General features: G+C 49.3%; 2 protein-coding genes across 3 annotated transcripts in view; one reads left to right on the top strand and one right to left on the bottom strand.

The window, feature by feature from the left end:
• Positions 1-2,885: 2,885 nt before the first annotated feature.
• Positions 2,886-19,009, bottom strand: KCTD21 (potassium channel tetramerization domain containing 21). 2 transcript variants are annotated; one of them, XM_045894506.1, is made up of 2 exons: positions 18,936-19,009; positions 2,886-5,946 (listed from the first exon to the last, which is right to left on the bottom strand). In XM_045894506.1, the coding sequence occupies exon 2, from the start codon at positions 5,914-5,916 to the stop codon at positions 5,134-5,136; it is 783 nt and encodes a 260-aa protein (XP_045750462.1). In that variant the 5' UTR covers positions 5,917-5,946; positions 18,936-19,009; the 3' UTR covers positions 2,886-5,133. The 2 variants fall into 2 exon arrangements, with proteins under 2 accessions (XP_045750462.1, XP_064432924.1); XM_064576854.1 differs by having other exon boundaries at positions 18,893-18,965.
• Positions 18,937-20,918, top strand: part of USP35 (ubiquitin specific peptidase 35) — a 52,875-nt gene continuing 50,893 nt past the window's right edge. Inside the window, exon 1 of the mRNA XM_045894507.3 lies at positions 18,937-19,530. The gene's annotated coding sequence lies outside the window, so the exon portion shown is untranslated. The remainder of the gene's footprint in view (positions 19,531-20,918) is intronic.

Below are 20,918 nucleotides of genomic sequence, written 5' to 3'. Positions count from 1 at the left end.
AGTTGAAGCCTGTCTGTAAAGGGCTAGGAACTTTGGAGTGTTTCTTATGCTCTAGGAAAAAGTATGAGCAAGACTTTGGAGCAAGAGGGAGTTTGGGCAAGAGAGGACGTCATGGAGTAAGAATGTCTTATTTTGCAGGTGGAAGAGGTCCTTCGAACATCTCTTGAACACCTTCTGTGTGCTGGGCACTGGGGATACAAAGAGCGGAGCCCCTGCCCTCCCAAGCATGCGGTTTTTATGCTGCAGCAGGTTCTCTCTGGCTCTCCATCTCCAAAAGATGTGTGCATCTTTTTCCCGATGATCAGTGACATCACTTTGGTAACTTGAAATCGACTGCAGTGAGAGTATTTGCACCATGGGAATTGGCCCATGCCACAATCAGGGCTTTTCTCTGGGGGCTGGTTGATACACACTGAGCAGCACAATGCTGACTGTGAACAGCTGCAGTGTGATGGTAAAAGTCCTCACCTGATATAGGGCAGTACAAAGCAAGTTGGGACTAACTCTGCACCGTGAGCCAAGGAGGCAAGGCTTCTGCAGAACGCTGAGGGATGAGCAGATATTGGCTATGAAGACAGGGCAGGAAAGGGCAGCTCAGGCCGAGATGTGCAACGGTATGGCATATTCTTCCTAGAGTTGCAAGGACACTCTGGATGTGAAGGAGCTTGGGAACCTCTGAGGTACCAAACAAAAGGGTATCTATTGAGCAAACCCAATATCGAATTTATAAAGTGAACTAATTGGGGCTGGGGAGGGACTACCCATGTCACAACACATTAACCTTTGTCTTTAGCTGGCAGGATCTTAGAGGATTTCCAATGTGATTCAACTGGGCCTTTACCCAAAACCTCAGTAAAAGGGAACCTAGGTTTTGGGGAGGAACCTGGCATGAGAATGGACTAGAACATTCTAGGGCTGCCAGCTAACTGGGAAATGTTGACAAAAGCTTTGAAATGCCTTGTATATTGGGGTGGAGGGCCAGGGAAGTTGGCGGGAAATAGGACCAGGCTAAGTGAGGGTCAGACACATCTGGCTGGGCACGCACTTCCTGTCCAGAAATCAGAGCCAGAAAGTGGCACCACGAGGCTTGTTTTGTTGTCTTTTGTGTCGGATGGGGTTCTGGGTGCTATGGGTTGCTCAGCGAACCTCTGGCTTCCAGAGGCCGACTTTTCTCCTCAGGACCCCCTTAGTCCCTGTGCCCCAGACAGGGATGAACATGGCATCAGGTTCTCTGCTTGGTGCCACAGTCCTGAAGGTTCTGAAGGAGACTGAGGTCACTGGGCTATCTAGGCAGATGAAGCAGCCAGAGCCAGGACCCCACAGGACCTGGAAAAAAGCCCAGCCCCTCCCTTTGATGGGCTGGTTATCGAGGTGGTTTTGCTCTGCAAGATGATCACAGGGCCTCATTTCTCTGCCAATTGCCCCCATCAGCCCTGCGCCATCCCCCCATTCCTACCCACCCCCCAGCCCCACCCCCGCCCCCGCCCCCGCCCAGGCAGACTCAGGCAGTCAGTGCAGAGACCACAGGAAAGGGATGGGCTGGTTATTGAGATATGTGAGCTGAGAAACTGGTCTCAAGCTGACCTTGGCCCGGCCCCTAATCATAGTAGCCGGTTTTAGGAGTACTTTGTAAAAGAAAGCTGGACCTTTGGGGTGAACCAAGGGGCAGTTACGAAAGTGCTAGGTTTACAAAGCAGAGTGACTGCATCCTGGCTTGTGAAGTGTGTTGGGCACTGGGGTGTGTGGGGGAAAGGGAGCACCATGGCCACCTCTGCACAGGGAGCTCTGCCCTTCATAAAAGGGCAAAGGGCTTTAGGTGGCTCTGAGGGTGTGAAGTCATAGGAAGGTCACAGGAAGCAGTGTTCAAGGTGGCCTTCAAGCATTCAGGGGCCCTCTGTGGTGGCTGGCCTCGAGAAGTGGTAACACCAAGGGGCCTTATGGTTCCCTCTGGCATCCCTTCTGACCATCCCTCTGCATGATTGGCACTACGCCTGGGGCAGGAACAGAGAGCTGACAAGCTCCCGTGTGCCTGGAATTGCCCTTCAGTTGGGGCACAGCTCTTGGCTGTGCACAAGGCTAAACTGAGTCTGCTTGAGATGGATGATCACCATGAGTTCTTGTTCGGGGCAGGGAAGGGCTCACAAGATGCACATCCCTGCCTCCCAGGGCACGCTCACTCCAGCTCCCTGGTCCTCTGGGATGGTCCACCTGTACCACTCCATGTTCTGCCTCTGGTTTGCCAGGCAGATGGCTGCACTCGCTGGAGAGGCGTGCACAGTGTGCTCGATGCACCACCTGTCACTCCACCAGTGCTGGGAGCTCAGTGTGAGGGCTCCCCCTTCCTGCCTGCCTCCCAGGTCTCTGCTCGTGCTGTTTCCAGTGCCCATGGTACCCTGCTTAGCTCTGTCACAACCCAACCTACGCTTCAAGGCCCAACTTGGCCGTCCATCAAGCCCTTTGTGAGAATTGAGCTTGCTTTCCCCAAGTTCCCACAGCGCATTTTGTGATCCTCTAAGCCTTTTCCAGATTGAACTTATTTGTGGCCGTTTGCATCCTCAGGGCTCACACCAAGTGCTCCAGACAGGCCTGCTGAATTGTACTCTTGAGATGCTCCCTGCACGGCGGTGCATCACGATTACATCCTGAAGGAGCAAGCTTTTACGGAGTTCCTAGGCCTAGCTAGGAATTTTCACAGCCACCAGCTCATGTAAGTCTCATAACACTGGAAGGTGGGGTTGTTACCCCAGGAGGAAACAAATCAGAGTGGCTCGGTGACTGGTCCCAGCTCACACAGCAAGTGATGGAGCCAGAATTCAGATTCAGGTCAGCTTGTTTCCAAGGCCAGGGTTTTTTTCCCCCTTATAAGCAGACACAAAAGAGCAACACCATTTATCATGTAGAATGTATTCTCACATACATTATTTCATTTGATCCTCACAACAGCCCTGTGAGGTAGGTAGGGTTATGTATTACTGTTATGCCCATTTCACAGACGAAGAAATGGAGGTGGCTCAGTGAGGTGAGTGACTTGCCCAAAGTCACACAGCACATTAGTGGCTTCACAGATCCTTTACTTTCTCTAATGTCAAGCTGCGTGAATTAAGAAGCACCGAAAAGATGGAGAGAGGGACTTTTTATGGAGGAAGAAAGGGCAAGTGGTGATTTACAAGATTTCTTCCTTAAACTGTTTTGTTGTGGTCACAGCTTCTGCTGTCTGTTCTGACCCAGGTTCTCCTGAGTGACCTTCTCGAGTACCATTGGCCTGGTGGCCTGGGACAGTTGTCAGAGACTCCTGGGTCCCACTGTAGGGGGAAAAAGGCCTTTATTCCCTAGCAGAGGTGGCCTTGCCCATGGCCCAGCATTCCGGCTCCCTACTCCCAGGGTGTAACTACGGGAAGCCCCTTCCTCGGCCCATCTCCTGTGGGGGACTGTGTCACTAGGCTTCCCTGGTTTTGTCTGAAGGCCCCTGCCCAATGGGGAAGATTGTGGGACTTCTAAGGCCACACTCCAGGGATGAATCATAATGGGCAGTTTTGAGGCCTGCACTATTCATCACCTCCTGGGGAGTGGGGCTTGGTGTTTCTTGCCCTAGACCTTCCCCCAACAAGGTCCACGGGCTGGTTATGACCAGAAACAGGACCACAGGGGAAGGTCACTTCTTACAGAGCAGTGTTGAAGGGGCTGGACACTTCCTCCAAGAGCAGGGCTATGGTTCAGCCCACTCCTGGGCTCCTTGCTACACACTGCCCTGTGAGCCCCTGGTCTCCTTCCTCTGGCAACACTTTTTTGGGGTGGTAAATCTGCATCTTCCAACAGGAGGTGGTCAAAAGTTATGCGGAGCCACGGCTGGTGAGAAGGCGGGTGGAATGGGGGTGACAAACAAAACTATCACAAAATGGGCTGACTTACAAGGGATGGCCGGGGGCTGACCTTGGTTCTGAAGACAAATCCCAGGGGGAATCCTAATGCCAAGTAAAATATTGTTAGGATAAGTGTCTGGCTTCTTAATAAGGGTGACTATTTCGAAAGAGAAAATACACATTTGGGTGCGAAGGAGGGTCTAGAACCAAGACTAGAAAATGGGAGTCAAAGGGTAGATTTTGGTTTCTATGTAAGGAAGGACTTTTTAACAGCCAGCACTGGCCAACCATGGCAGGGACTGCCCCGGGCATGACGAACTTCCTGTTGTTGGAAGTATGCAAGCAGGGATATGTGATCACTGGAAGGTGCTAGGGAGAGGCACTCAGCCCCAAATAGGCTGGGTTGTGCTGCAGGCCGGGGAGGACAAAGCGACCATTGGATTATTTTCCAACCCTGAGAGTCCTGTTTAAAATGACCTGTTTCGATGACACTTCAAATTCTTGTGGGAAAGGAATACAAAAGTCACATAGCAGTCCACATTATGAAATGCCTTTCATTGCACTGGCTCCAGATACTTCAAAATCTTCACAGGGACAGCAGCTCATTTCTGAAATGAGAAATCCCCAAATGTCTACATTTGGCCCAGTCAAGAGGGATATCGCCATCTTCTGAACCCTGCCCGGACACTCACCCGTCTAGGCCATGCCACAGCTCAAATCTCTCCCCGCCACAGTGGGGGCCAAAAACGCAGCTCCTCCTGCACTTCCAAGCCGGCCAAACATGGCTGCCCCTGGGCGAATAAGTCCAAGGTTCCGGGCGCATCCTCGGGACAGAGGAGCAGGCGAGGTGGGACTCTTCTGGTGACTTTACGTCCTGGGGAACTGAAGGGGGCGTCCTTTCTCAGAGGGCTCAGGGAGGCACTGCCTAGTGGTACAGAGAGAGCTGGTGCCTGTGAAGAATCCACCATTCCTCTGTAGCCAGCAAGCCCTCCTGTGGCCTTTTGGACACACTGGCAGACACTTCGCTTGTCATGACAAACAGCGACAAACAGCCCATCTCTAGCTCAAAGTGGCAAGGAAAAAGGGGGCTCCGCTGAGAGGACACATGGATTCCTATAGGGAGACTGCATTGTGGGGGGAATCAAGTCCTGCTAGGTGATTAATACAGATTAGTGTAGCGCCCTGCCTCCCACCACTGGCGAGGCACTCTCCAAGATCTTGGCTGACATGGAGCTTCTTGGGAGCACCCCCCTCCAGTGCTGCTGGGGTCCTTTTACCTGTACCGTATTAATCGAATAATCTTATTGTTCATAAAATCCACGGCGTGTGGGTGAGAAGAATCGATGCAGAAGCCATCACTCAGAGCGATTTTCAGCACCTCTTCCACAAAGACCTGGAAGCTGTTGATCTGCTTGTTGGCTGGCACCACCCAGAGCCTCTTGAGGTTCTGCTTGGTGTACTCCTCCTCTGGCAGGCCCTCCACATTGGCCACCCAGTCCAGAGTCAGGTGGTTGGGGTCCTGCAGGTGGCTGGTGATGGAGGAGAGATTGCCATTGGAGCAGTAGAAGAGCTTGGAGCCCAGGAGCTTGAGGAAGAGGCAAGAGGTACTGAAGATGTTGGCGTTGAAGACCTCCATGCTGGAGGAGGAGAGGCTGTAGATCTGAGGTGCCTCCCGCACGGTGAAGTGGACTGTCTGCACACGCTGGTTCAGGGTGATGTTGAGCATGGCATTCTTCTCGGCCTTGGAGAGCTCCACCTCCTTCTCCTGCAGTGCCTCAATCAGGGGCTGCACCTGGTAGAAGTCAGCCTCCCTTCGGAGCAGGCCCATCTCCTGGAAGTCCTCCGGCAAGTCCAAGTGGGAGGTCCGCAGGAAGTTGAGGATGTAGCGGAACACTTTGCCATCACGGTCGATGAAGCAGTTACCCTGGCTGTCCCTCTTGGTGGGCATCTTCCCACTGAACATGGCGCCCAGCATGGAGTCAGGGAAGCTGGTCAAGGTTGCCAGTGAGGTCGTGTAGAGCTTCCCCCCGACGTTCAGTGTGATGGGGTCTGACATGGCAGGAGGCTAGGCTGCTGGAAAGTAGTCCTGGGCAGGGAGAAAAGTGAGAAATTATCCAACCCTATCTGGGGTCTTAGTCTGTTGGGGCTGGTATAAAAGAATACCATAGACCAGTTGGCTTAAGCATTTATCTCTCACAGTTCTGGAGGCTGGAAAGCCCAAGATTAAGGTGTAGGCAGATTTGGTGTCTGGGAAGGGCCATCTTCTTGCCGTGTCCTCATGTAAGAGAAGGGGCAAGAGAGCTCTATGGAGTCTCTTTTATAAAGGCACTAATGCTGTTCATGAGGGCTCAACCCTCATAGCCTAATCACCTCCCAAAGGTCCTACCTCCTCATACCATCACACTGGAGATGAGGATTTCAACATAGGAGCTTGGGGGGACACAAGCATTCAGTCCCTAACATCTATGTATGCATAGTTCTCAACTCCTTATTGTAGATCAAGCCTGCAGTCCTAGAGGTTGGAACGAATTAATACTTGATGAACAAATGGATGGTTGATAATTACCACACTATCTAAAGCATATTAGGTTAACTAGGGAGTTAAAAAAGAAAATGAAAAAACAAAGCATGGGTCCTACCCTCCAGAGATTGTTGTAATTGGTCTTTAATATCCCAGCATTGGTATTTGTCTAAAAGCACCCTTGGTGATTCTAAATGTTCAGTTAAGACCAGAGAACCACTGTTCTCAGGAATGAAAGAAAATGTGCTTGGACTGGATGCTCTGTTACCTGCTTGTACACACATTTGTTTACATAACGGTCATACATCTTTTGACACAGATAATACCACCATCCATCCCTATTGTGCAGATAAGGAACACTGCCAGGATTCACTCCCCATGCTGAGACGTGAAGGGCCATGCCAGGATTCAAACCCAGGTCCCTTTATATGAGAGAGAAAAATATGTAAATGCTTACTAGCCAAACACTGGTACATTCTAAGTACCTCGCAGATGCTCTGAGATTTATGTCTTCAAGCCCAGCACTCCTACTGCTGTACCAATGAGGCCTTATTATTTTTCTATCCCAATGCATTTATAATGACTAGTCATGCTTAGTGCCATTTCCATCTATCTCCCAGGCTTACAATAGGCCACTCAGCCCTCTGGACTCTGACACCCTTTCTTGGACTCTCATCCTCCTGTAACCTTGCTATGAAGATGCTCTTGGCTCCTGGTGGCCCGCCCTTTCCCATCACGATGGGACCTTAGTTTCCTCTGAAACCTTTACGTTTCAGTGCAAATGTGGGGCTCTGCACTGAGCACCCTTTACCAGATCTTTAACAAAGCTTCCAGCATCTAAGGCTGGTGAGTCTCCTTCAACCTGAAGTCTTGGAGTCTAACTTTTCTTTAAGGTTCTAGAAAGTAGGAGATGTCCCCTCTTAGCTTCCCACATGATCCCACCTGTGGAACAGATTAAGCAATCCTTCCCTGATGCTGGGCCCGAGGGGCACAGAGAAATGGCCCCTGGCTGCCCTCGAGAAGAGCCCAGCTGGCGAGGACACCCAGACAAGAGGTAGTGAGGGTGCAGTGACAAGGGGGATGGAATGGGAGTAGGTCAGGAATGAATCCTGGCATGCTTACTGTCCAGATGGGAAAAGAGAGGTCTGAGGCAGGACTTCCCCCAAAGTGAGCAGGCCAGAGCACTTCTCACCCTCACTATGCCTGCCTTCTGAGGCTGCCTGCACCAAGACCCCTTTACTCCAGAGGATGGAGATTCTTGCCAGAAGATGGAGGCCATGCTGGTGGATAGCGCTGCCCCACCCAACTGTCTGGGGGGTCGCTTCATGATTCCGTCCCCATCTCATGGGGCATCTTGATATTGCAGAAAGGCATTAACCACTTGGAGTGTCTGAAGAGAAACAAGCCATGATGAAGTTGCAAAATCGGCAGCAGGAGCCTGGAGCAGATGGGCTGCGAGACAGTGGGGAAATCCAACACAAGGGGTGGGGCGAGGGGCTGGGGAGGGGTGCCTGCTGTGTGGAGACCTGCAGCTGGGGGGAGGTGCTTTGGCTCGGAGCTGGAGCTGAGTCTTGTCAGTTCTCTCTCCAGAGGGCCCAGGCAGGATATGGACCCAGGAGCCAGGGCCACCCACTTCCTCATTCCAGAATCTCCCTTTCTTTCTAGAAGGTAATTTGCATATTTTAATTTTCAGTCTCTCTTTCTCCTTGATTTAAGGCCCAGGCTCTGTGAAGTGGCTCAGTTCCATGGAAAGAGCAGACTCAGGCATCAGAGAGGCTGGGCTGTCTTTCCTGATGGTTCTGTGGGCCACAGACCCCGTATCTCCTCTGTACATTAGTGCTGAAGAGCGCAGAGCACTGGGGGTGGGGAGACAGGAGCCACAGGGCATATCTGGGGGCTCTTGGGTGGGTACCTAAACTCCTCTTTCTCTGCTTGCAAAAGCAGCAGAGCGCCTGCCGTCCTGCCTCTGCCCCCCAGCCGTGCAGCTCCCTGTCGTCATCTGGGGAGAGGGCTGCGCCGGCCAATGCTTAGATGCCAGGTTCCTGACCACCCCTGCCCCCAGTCTAGGGTGCTCTCTGTGGTATTCTCCCCATGCCCACAAGTCACAGAGCTCCTTCAAGCACCTATTTTCTAGGGGCAGCACCGCTGCGTCCACCATCACACATGCAAAGGCCCCGGGGTAGAAGGCACCATTACACATGAAGAGAGTAACTGGCCACCTCTGGGGCGCTCAGCTTCGTGAGTTTGCTTCGTGGTCAGCTGGGGATGAACCATCCTCACTGAGCTACAGCCCCCTGGGTGCACTCAGCGGTCTCCTGGACATGTCCACCTGGATGTCCCACAGGTACCAGAAGGCCTAATGCAGAATTCCTCCTCCCCCAGACCCACAGGGAACTCTTCCCGGCCACCCAACTACCTGAGCCCAAGACCTGGGAGGCAGCTCTGACTCCTCATCCCTAAAAATTTTCTTACTCTGTCTCCTCAAACCCATCCCTAAAGCTACTCCCAGAGCTCTGACCACACCGCCACCTTCCTTCCATCCTCATTTGGTGCCCTGCCTTCTTTCTGTCCACTTTCCATTTTGGTTTTTGTGAAGTACTACTGACTACCCACACCACCTTCCCCTTCCAAGCTCACCTCCAGCCCCTCCCCCACTCTATGCTCAGGCACTCCAGACACCCCTGCGCACATCCTCACTGTCACCTGCCCCGCCTCTGCTCTCCCTACACCACCTTCTCTGCTGTCAACTTTTAAGGCTCCACCTAGGAGTCACTGCCTCTGTAAGGCTGTCCCCAGATCTCAACTAGTTTAACAGCTCTCCTCTTGGGGCTTGCTGGCCCTTTGCACAGTCCCCCCTGGCAGTGCCCACCAATCTATCATGTTATGATCATGGCCCTCCTCCCTGGCTTTATCAAGATGCAGATCATTGGACATCCACATGCAAAAAAAGAACCTCAACCTGTATCTTGGACCATGTAGGAAAAATTAACTCCAAACAGATCATAGACCTAAATGTAAAATCTTTAGAAAACTTTAAAACTTCCAGGAGAAAACCTTTGTGACTTTGGGTTAGGCAAAGATTTCTTGGCTGGGACCCAAAAGGCACAAACCATTAAAAAAAAAAAAATGACAAGACTTCATCCAAAGGAAAAATTTCATTTCAAAAAACACTGTTAAGAAAATGAAAATAAGACAAACTGGGAGAAAATATTTGCAGAACACAGATCTAATAAAGGACTGTTAACCAGAATATATAAAGAACTCTCAAAACTCAGAAGAAAACACACAACCCAATGAAAAAAATGGGCAGACAATCTGAACAAACACTTCACCAAAGAAGACATATAGACAAATAATCACATGAAAAATGCTCAAAAGCAGTAGTCATGAGGGACACGAAAATTAAAACCACAAATAGATACCATTATATGCCTATTAAAATGGCTACAATAAAAAATCTGACAACGCCAAATGCCGCTGACTTCACAGAGCAATGGACACACGCACGCGTTGCTGGTGAAAAGGCGATGTGGTACAACCACTGTGGAAGCCAATTTGGCATTCGGTTTCCACATGACCCAGCAATCCCACTCCTAGTTATGTGCCCAGAGAAATGAAGATGTACGTCCATGCAAAACTGTCCCTGGGTAATTCTAGCAGCTTTATTCATAATTGCCCAAACCTGGAAATGGAAATGGTAAACAAACTGTGGTACAACCATATGATGGAGTGTCTCAGCAATACAAAGGGACTCGCTCCTGACATACACCGCAACTGAGGAGTCTCAGAAGTTTCATGAAGTAAAAGAAGCCAGCCTCAAAAGGTTACATGGTAGGTGATCCTATTTACATAACGTTCTGAAAAAGGCAAGACTGTAGAGACAGAAATCAGAGCTGTGATTGCTTGGGCCTGGATTGGGGAAGAGACTGGCTACAAAGAGGCAAGAGGGAATATTTTGGAGTGATGGAAACAGTCTAGGTCTTGATGTGGGCGTAGTCAAGTGACTGTTAAAGGTTCTAAAAATTCATGTAACTGTAGACCTCAAAAGGGTGAATTTTACTATATGTAAATGAATTCATAAACTGGAAAAAGAATCAAGAGCGTATTTATGTCATGAAATCTATACAGTGGGTTGTGACCAGCTACATATATTGTTGGGAAACTTTTGTTTCAGTTTGTTGGTGTATGAACTGGATCGTGATATAAAGTAAAGTATATTTTCATACTGGGGGTTGTGATAAAAAATATTTTTGAAAACCACTGCCTAGGTTGTGATCTCCTTGAGAGCAATGACACATCTCATGTCCCTGCAGGGGCACTGCCTAGCACACAGTGGGTGCTGGTGACATGGGGATTGGGGGGGGGCAGGCAGCAGGGAGGGGCTGGGAAAGGGTAGGAATGAACATTTACTGAGTGTTTTACTACATCCAAGGCCTTTACACTCACCAGCTTCTTATAGCAACCCTAAAAGTAAGCATCATTTTCCATTTGGCAAGTAGGAAAGTGGGACTCAAAGAGACTGGTGACTTGCTCAGGACGCACAGCCAGCTAGCGGAGAGCCCATCCTTGGCCCACTCAGGCTGCAAAGAGTTGTAATAGTGACAAAAGGCTGTAATAGCTTGAAACAAGTTTGAGAATCTCCAAAGCAGCCTTAGAAACACTGCCCTGCGGCTTGCTTGGCAAGATAGCTACCACTTATTCAGTGCACACCTCCTGCTCTCACTACGTGAGGAGCTTCATGTAACACTTGGTAGTATTTTATTTACTTGTAATAAAAATATATGGAAAAGTACAGATGATGATACCATTGTGCTAAATGCTGGACATGCATTCTCTCATTCGATGTCTTCACAAGCACCCTATGAGATAAGAGACTATTATTACCTCCATTCGACAGATGAGGAAACCGAGGTTCAGAAAGTTTAAAAGTCAGTGGAGGACCTGGGATCCAAATCCAGTTCTGTGTGGGTCCAACACCTCTGATCATCCTCCTTCCCGTCACCGGGTCTCAACGTGAGTAAGAGACGCCCACTCCCTTGTTCTCAGTCCAGACCAGTCAGTAGGTGGTCTCGGATGGCTAGTCCGCTGCCAGCCTGCACTCTGCCCACTCCCATCGAAGGACGTGGGGACAGGACCCAAGGATGACCTAGAGCGCCTCCATGGCTGACACAGGGCAGGTCCACTGAGAGGCCCAAGCCCTTCTATTTCAATAGCAGTGGACGATGTCTAATGATCAAACATGAGAACACAAAAGCCAGGTTCTTCAAAGCCAGATTAGAACAGATGGATGAGAGGGGCGCCTGGGTGGCTCAGTTGGTTGAGCGACTGCCTTCGGCTCAGGTCATGATCCTGGAGTCCCTGGATCGAGTCCCGCATCGGGCTCCCTGCTCGGCAGGAAGTCTGCTTCTCCCTCTGACCCTCCCGACCCTCCCCCCTCTCATTTATTAAAAAATAAATAAATAAATAAATAAATAAAATCTTAAATAAAAAAAGATGGATGAGAATGCAAACTAAACCAGGAAATAGATAAAAGAAATCACACCACTGCTTCTGAATGAGTAATTTTTTCTGAAGCAGGAGACTTTCCAAGTCTGCCTCTCGACTTGAAAAGAACCAAGAAGATCAGCACTGTTTCCCTCTTGGAGAAAACAAATGGTGTCAAACCAGTAAATTATGCCATGCTGATTGTCAGACCGTCTGACTGGGTTGGGAAGGCCAGGAGGCCTGGGGACTTGGAGTTGCTGCTGGAATTCTGTCCTCCCTGAAATGGGTCTGTGGCCCAAATGAGAGGGGTTCCTGAGGCCCAGCCTGGTCCCATGTAAAGGGCAATTCCAGTCTGGGGCCTGAAAATCACCCAGGTGCAACCTCTACCTTTCTGTGCCATAGAAAATGTAATTGTTTGAAAGCAGATGTCCTGTAAGGAAAGACAGCCAACACATTAGAGTCCTACTTTAAAACTCTGTCCTGGGGGCGCCTAGGTGGCTCAGATGGTTGAAGCATCTGCCTTCGGCTCGGGTCACGATCTCCAAGTCCTGGGATAGAGCCCCACATCAGGCTTCCAGCTCAGTGGGGAGTCTGCTTCTCCCTCTCCCTCTGCCTCTCCCCCTGCTTGTATTCTCTAATTAATAAATAAATCTTAAAAACAACAACAACAAAACACAACTCTGTTCTGGCACCTACCTGTCCTTGCAGTGCTCATGAAGGACACAACTAATGCTCGCTAAGTGCCTGCTCTGTATCATACCTACACTAGTGTGTTACACATACTAGCTCATTTAAGTCCCATAATGCTCCCTCAAGGAAAGTATTATCTCCAACTTTACAGATGAGAACTTCAGGTTCTAAGAGGGAGGGAACTTGTCCCAAACAGTGGCAAAGCCAGGATCATAGGCAAAGTCTGTGCTATGAACAAAGGCCGTTGGAGAGATCAGGCACTTGTGCCCCCCCACCTCTTACCAGGTGCTCTTACACCTGCCATCTCAATTTGATTCTGACCTACATAAAGACCAGGGCATAGAGAATCAACATTTCCTGAGAAACGAGCACATGCCCAGAGCTATGTGAGGCATTTTCCTATAGATTGTTTCATTAAAATACCACACTGATGCTGAGGTAGGTATGAGTATCATCCCAATTGTTAGGGTTATAAAACTGAAGCACAGAGTAGTGAAGATAGCTGCTTAAGATCACACAGCTGGAGGCAGCAGAGCTAGAATTCCAAAGGAGGTCTCTCTCCAAAGCCTGTGCCCCCTCCAGTAATAGAAGCCATAATATTTTATTAAGGAGCATAAATAGGATTTGAATAGACATCTGTAATACTTTGGAGATGAACTATCTTAAAGTTGTTCTAAAAGTAACTACAGTTGTTATGTTATTCTTATCCAAACCCCAATAGTATTTTTTCCAAAGGATTAAAAAAAAAAGATTAAAAACTACTCTGGAAAACAGTATGGAGGTTCCTCAAAAAGTTGAAAATAGAGCTACCCTACGACCCAGCAATTGCACTACTGGGTATTTACCCCAAAGATACAAATGTAGTGATCCAAAGGGGCACCTGCACCCCAATGTTTATGGCAGCAATGTCCACAATAGCCAAACTATGGAAAGAGCCCAGATGTCCATTGACAGATGAATGGATAAAGATGTGGGGTGTGTATACACACACACACACACACACGCACACAATGGAATACTACTCAGTCATCAAAAAAATGAAATCTTGGGGCGCCTGGGTGGCTCAGTTGGATAAGCATCTGCCTTCGGCTCAGGTCATGATCCCAGGGTCCTGGGATTGAGCCCCACGTCGGGCTCTCTGCTCAGTGGGGAGCCAGCTTCTCCCTCTCCCTCTGTCTGCTGCTCTGCCTACTTGGGCACACTTACTCTATCAAATATATAAATAAAAACTTTTAAAGAAAATTGAAATCTTGCCATTTGCAACTATGTGGATGGAACTAGAGGGTATTATGCTAAGCGAAATAAGTTAATCAGAGAAAGACAATTATCATATGATTTCACTGATATGTGGAATTTAAGAAACAAAACAGGATCATAGGGGAAGAGAGGAAAAAATAATACAAGATGAAATCAGAGAGGGAGACAAACCATAAGAGACTCTTAAACTGAGGGTTGCTGGAGGGGAGGGGGTGGGGGATGGGGTAACTGGGTGATGGGCATTAAGGAGGGCATGTGATGTGATGAACCCTGGGTATTATATACAACTGATGAATCATAGACCTCTATCTCTGAAGCCAATAATACATTATATGTTAATTATTTGAATTTAAGTGAAAAGAAAAAAAGAATAAAATCTTACTTTGATAAATTTGATGACTGATAACCTGAAAGAGTATTTGAAAAAGAGTAATTACCTTAAACATTAGTTAAGATAACTAGTAACTACTAGTAATGCATTAAATAGGACTATAAAGCAATGACATTTCAAACTGTGGTATTAAAACAATAAAAAAGAGAAGGAACTTTTTTTTTTTTTTTAAGATTTTATTTCTTTATTTGAGAGAGAGAATGAGAGACAGCACGAGAGGGAAGCGGGTCAGAGGGAGAAGCAGACCCCCCGCTGAGCAGGGAGCCCGATGCGGGACTTGATCCCGGGACTCCAGGATCATGACCTGAGCCGAAGGCAGTCGCTTAACCAACTGAGCCACCCAGGCGCCCTGAGAAGGAACTTTGTAATACATGTGTTGAAAAGACTGATTAGCAATTAAAAAAAAATATATATTGATCCTTACAACAATAACTCTGGGACCCTGGCAGGACATATCACATTATTTTTATTTCACCAACGCAGAGAAAATAAATCCCTGGCCCAGGGCTTCATATACATTCTGGATTTCTGAGTCATGACCGAGAGGAGGTTCTGGGCTTGGACATTCCTCAGAGAACCAGTCCTTTGGAGGCAGCCTGGGTTCTTCTCTAATCTGGGTCTTGAGCAAGAGACTGAACCCAGCCATAGAGGTTTGAGCCAATAGTCTGTATACTCATGGAGTCCTGGAAGAGGCATGGGCTTTCTGTGCAATTTCCTACATTACTGCCCACGGAGCTTCCATAATGACACTACTTGCCATGCAATCTATTCCTTCTACACAGTGAGGACCAGATGCAACAACAGTAAATCTACTGATAATTATTTCTCTACCTGCCCATTCATCCATTCATCATTTCTTAGCTCTGCTCACTCAAAGAGCCTAGAAATGATAGTCCAGTAGCAATGAGCACACCTGGCCCCAGATCTTAGTTTCTAAATGTTAAATCCTACAAAAAGAAACCAGGGTTTCCTGGGGGAAATTGATGATTCCAGGACTTTGACAGAAAAAGTGCAAGGTGAGCCTGGGATAGCTCTTGCCAGATAGCAAAGAAGCAATCAAAGATTAATGAGATCCTGTCAGAAGAACACAGATCTTAAAAGTTCTCATCAAAAGAAAAAAAACTATTTTTGTAACTACATGTTGTGGTGGATGGTAACTAAACTCATCATGGTAATCATTTCACAATATATACATATATCAAATCATTATGTGTGATTTATATCTCAATTCAAACAAAACACAACACAACACAGGAGCTGGCCTGAAGGGACTCTTCTTGGCCAAATTTGGAATAATTTGAGTACCAAAAAAGATTAATGATGATAATGGGCTATATTACACACTGAATTAAAAAAAAAAAAAACATGAGTCTGTGTCACTCCAAAAAGAAAAAAAGACAGGGAGAGTGAGAAAGACACATACACAGAGGAAAAAATTATTCTATAACAAAGAATACCAGTCAATAAACAAAGAATGGCATAATTAGAAAATCACCATTTTGCAACCCTCAATGTTGCAATTCGGGCAAGGATCATCAATGGATGTAGTGAAAGGTATAGTGAACACACAATTTCGACCTTCTCAAAGACTCACTCCAAAGACTAATTACAGTGGGAAAAAGTACAGAGATGGGGAGATCAGGCGGTCGTGACCTTAACCAACAATCAAATTTAGCATTCATGGACAGTAGGACCCTGATATCATATACTTCCTGATGTGATGCAATAAGTATACAGCACTGTGAGAAAGAAAAAAAAAATCCTGAATCTGATCATTGATAAAATACTCAAACCCAAATTTACACAGGTTGAGGAGGCTCTTTCTAGATTAAATGAGATGCTCAAAGAGATATAACTAAATACCACACATGAATCTTGACTACATCTGGTAAAAAAAAAACTCTGTAAGATATTTTTTGGCAGTTGGAGAAATCTGAATATCCACTGGTTATTAGATAATATTGACTTCTTTCAAATTTTCTTAGGTATGAGAATGGTATTACGGTCATGTCAGAGAATTCTGTAATGAGGATACATGCTGAAGAATCTAGGGGACAGGGTGTCAAGACATCTGTAACTTTTAAACCGTTCAGCAAAAAGGTGTGTGTGTTTGTGTGTATAAAAGCAAAGGCAGCAAAGGGTGAATTGGTGTAGCTAGGTGAAAAGCCACCCTTTAAACTTTTCTGTAGCCTTGAAAGTTCTAAAAATATTTTTATTTTGAAAGGGGGAAGAAAAGAATGCTTCCCTCATAGGACGACAGATGTAAAATTCCAGTCAGAGTGCCCGGCCCCAATAAATAGCCAGGTTCAACAAACAGGTTTGTTATTACTACTCCCAAGAAGCATTATAATCTGGTCATTCTCCTCTCCACGTACTGCTGTGCTGTGGAGGATGAGGTAGCAAACCAGGGCGAAGCTAAAAGAGCCCACAGTTGGTGGTGGAAATAGAAGTTAAACCTGCGTGGTCTCTCTCCACAGAACCACCACTCACAGAAAGCACGGCACGAGGCCTGCCTGTTTCTGTGCTGGGACCCAGGCTGGGACAAGATGGCTGTTCAGGCCTTGCTTCCCTCGCCTCTTCCCGAAACCCAGAGTCTCTGCTACTACAGCAAGAAAGAACTTCCTGTTACAGCCCACTGAGAATGGTCACAAAGAGGGGCCCATTCTGGGCCTCAGAAATGTTGTGGAGGGGCTTTGGCATCCCCTGGGCCTGTACTAGCTGTGTGGGCCTGGGCCAACTCCCCGATTGCTGGTGACTGTATCTACAGCAGTAATGATAATGCATGACATTTAGGAGCAGCTATTCCTACGCTGGGCACTTTATGTCTGTTGATTTCATAAATGAAGTAGATACTATTCCTCTCCCTACTTTAGAGACCAACTATGCCAGGCCCTCTCCCATCTCCGAAATTTGGTACCTGCCATCCCTTCTGCCTGCACTTTGAAGGAAAATCCCATTCATCTGCCAGGCCCTTCAGCTGGAATTCCTTCCTTCCTTCTTTCTCTACATCTCCAGAGCATTTTATTTTCCATCCTTTACCAAAGTCTGCTTTGCCTGAGTAGATGGGTGCCTGACCATCCTGTTGGGGCTGGGATCTCCCCTCTCTGTATCCCCTGAAGCAGGCAGAATAGGAGAAGGGGAAGAAATTTCTTCGCTGCTTAGTCAGATCCATTTTCCTCACCCCAGACTGACATCTACCAATGGGGGGGGGGCGGTTATGACCATTTCCTGAATTTTAAAACATTTTTATTTTAAAACACTTTAAGTTTCAATTTGGAATCTAAGGCAAGGCCCAGGTGACCACATGGAAGTGAATGTAGGAATTCCCACCGTGTAGGAGATAGATTGAATATGGCTGGGTAAATTTCAAGGGTGACAATACTCAGAGTGAGTAATGTGTCTCCCAGTAAAACAAAATGAGACTCCTTCGCGCCCCCACAATCCACCAGGATAAAAACTGGCTCACAGCTTGGGGACTGTATGGGAGCACTGCCCCTCACCTTCCCTTCCTGGCCTCCCCACACCCAACAGCTTCAGTCCTGTATTGCCCAGTTCATATCTCTACGAAGCCCACAGGCAGCTCCATTACCCCATAACCCACACTGTAGTGGGAAAAGGTGTCGTCTGCACTCAGGTGACACGGACCCTGCAGTGAGCTGCCCAGTTGGAGGAGGGAAGCCACCTCACCTGGCAACCTGACTTGCCCATTGGCCACAGCAGAGTATTCTCTTACCTGGTGCACACTCCCAACCACCACCACCATCCCCCATCCCCTTCCAGAATTTTCCCTCATCCTCTCAGCTTACTCTCAGATTTCATCTTGTGGTTTTCCTCAAGCACAAGCACTCTATTTCAACCACTCTCTTCCTTAAGGCCTTCCTGCTTCTCACAACCATGATAATTTATACAATTCAAATGTATCTCCTCATTACATCCTCACAATACCAATAGGAGGGTTGCCTTACAGGTTGGCACTCAGAAGGGTTGAAGCTGGTCCTGTCACACAACCTGCATAGGGCAAGACATCTAAACTTTTGTTTCTTCCTGCCATCCACTCCTGATTACTCCTGTAAACAGATACGGCGATGCCTTTAGTGTATGAGAGTTGAATGAGATCATGTGTGTGACGCACTGAGTTCAAGGGATGGGCTCCTTATTTCTATCACAAGGGAGGGAAGGTGTTCTGTGCATTCACCGGTGTTTGCCCACTCGGGCAACCCGGTACCCAAACCATATCAGCGCGTGGCCAACCCTGGGCTTTCCAAGGCTGTGCAGGATCCTTTTCATCTTTGTGTCTCTGCCCCACCTTCTCAAGTGCTTTTTGGCCCATTCCAACCAGTCTAACCGAGGCTTGCCTTATCGGCTTTCTCAGCACTCACTCCCCAGCCCTACCCTCCGGTTTCTCCGACCTCACCCGAGTTCTCCTCCTCACCTAGAGACTCCGCCCCTCCTTGCCCCACCCACCAGACTCCTCCCACAGTCTCGACCCTCTTTATCCGGGCTTTTCCAACCTTCCCCATCCATCCAGGCTCCTTCCACCAGCTCCGCCCCCTCTCCCCAATTATCGCCCCCTCCCCCGCAGCCTCTGGCGTTGCCATCCCCATTGCACGGATGAGAATGGCGAGGCTCGGATAGGTAAGATGACCTCTCATAGTAGGACAGGTGCCAGGTGGGCCCGCGTCCCCTCACCGGCTGTCTCTGAGCCCCGCGTCCCCGGCCGCGCCGCACCCACCTCCTGCCCTCGCTCTGCAGCCTCCCCTCCACGGGCGGCCAGCGCAGCTTTGCAAGGGGGGAGGAGGGCCGGAGCCCAGCCCAGGGGCGGGGCGGCGCGGGAGCCGCGCGCAGCTCTCCGGGACTTGTAGTTCTCTCTGGGTTCTTTGCGGCACGGTACGCCGAGCGCAAACTCCATCTCCCAGGAGGCATTGCAGTGAGCCCTCCAGCTCCCCGCTCGCCCAGGCTGGAGCTCAGACCGGCTGGTCTTAAAGGGGACGCAGCCTGAGTGGCGGTTCGCGGGGTGGCCCCCGCTCCGGCTCCTCCCCGTTTCCCGCACCTCGTCCCTCCCCACGCACCGTCCCGCAGCCCCGCAGCCCAGCGGCAGCGCGGCTGACTCGGGATCCCTGGGTTCAAGCTTGTGCAGAGCTGGGTGGGGAGTTTGGACTTTGCAGTGAAAGCAGCATCCCTGCCGGCTGGGACCTGGCGGAGGGCGTCCCCACTCCAGGGGGAGCAGAGGACTCGCCCTGACCTAGCCTGGCCTAGCCTATTCCTGCCAGGCCTGAGCGCCCCGCCCAGAAGCCGGCTCTGAGGCCGGGGCCACCGGGGTCCCAGAGGTAAGGGGGCCGGGGGCGTGTATGCAGGTTATGGGGAGGGAGTGTCTGCACCCTGGCGGTTCGAGAGCCCTGGGCAGGCGCGAAGGGCTCTGAGAGTTTGGGGCTGGGAGAAGGGAGGTCTAGGTGCATCTTGGGCCTCGCTGTGTGACCTTGGGCGAGTAGATGCCCCTCTCTGGGCTTCCACCTCCGTCATCAGTTGTGTTTGGAGGTGATCCCTCCCTCTCCCCCAATACAATGAAGCTCACCGGCCTTTGGTGGGGTCCGCAGCTCTAGCCTGGACTGGGCGACAGGGCACCGTTATAACTGAAAGGAGGGGTGGGGCTAAGATAGGGCACAAACTGGGGGGCCAAGAGGTTGCAACCGCTTGGAATGGGCTTTTGCTCTTCTCAGCATCCTCGCCCAGGCGTACTCCCCCTACAAGACTTGAGACTCCTTGTGTTAGCCTGGTGCCCACCCTTCCAGAAAGCCTGGTGTGGGGGTGGGGATGTGGCTATCTTAAGTACGTGAAGGGTGGCCCCAGCAGGGATGGGTGATTGTGGTGGGTTCCTGAGAAGGGAATATATGCTCTCTCTCCTCCCATTCCCCTCCACTTAAAGAGCGGTTGCTTTTTACCAGTAAAACCTTTTCTTTCTTTCTTCTTAGGAGACAGTTTGGTGGCCCAGACAAGGGCCTCCCAGTAGGAGGGCAAGGGGATCCTTCCCAGGGCTGCCTTGGGTAGAAGAAATTCAGTTATAAAAATTCAGATGCTGCTGTCCAGAGACATGGGTGGGGGGTTGCTGGGAGGGACACCTAGTGCTCCCCAGGCAGCTCTGGCACCCAGGGGAGTCAGAGGAGGTCGACTGGATGTGAGGGTCAGAGAGGAGAATAAATGGGCTCCTCAGCTCTTAGGTGCTAGGTTGGGGCTTGGAGGGTCCACTGTGCTCTAGGGTAGGGAGAGGTTGAGTGAGACCTTCCTGAAGCCCCCTCCCTGTCCTGTGAGATTCTGTGAGCTTTTGACCTGAAGGCTAAACAGGAACAGTTTTTGTTTTTCTTTTCTTCAGTTTTGGTTGTTTGAGTCATTTCTAAATGGCTAAATCCTCACTCAGTCCTGCCCAGTGACCTCAGTAGGGACTTTCTTGGCTAATGTTTGAATCTCAGGGTTATGGATATGCAGGACCAGACCTGGCAGACGAGAGGGCAGTGACTGGGCCAGTCCCTGGAGGGTGCTTTTCTGGTGACAGCTTTAGTTTTATCTCATCTTGCTGTCACATATCTTCCATTGGCCACTTAGCATGCCTTTGCCCCTGTGCCTGGTCCTGTGCTAAGCACAGATAGGGGATTGGACCTCCTTTGAAAGGAGATCCCAGCCTGGTGAGGGAGATAGACATAGAATCCAGTGACACTGCTGA

Source organism: Mirounga angustirostris, unplaced genomic scaffold (genome assembly GCF_029215605.1).
Source record: "Mirounga angustirostris isolate CCGP_5_RB_7025 unplaced genomic scaffold, mMirAng1.0.hap1 SCAF_13, whole genome shotgun sequence".
Classification (NCBI taxonomy): domain Eukaryota; kingdom Metazoa; phylum Chordata; class Mammalia; order Carnivora; family Phocidae; genus Mirounga; species Mirounga angustirostris.
This window is presented reverse-complemented; position numbering and strand designations above follow the sequence as displayed.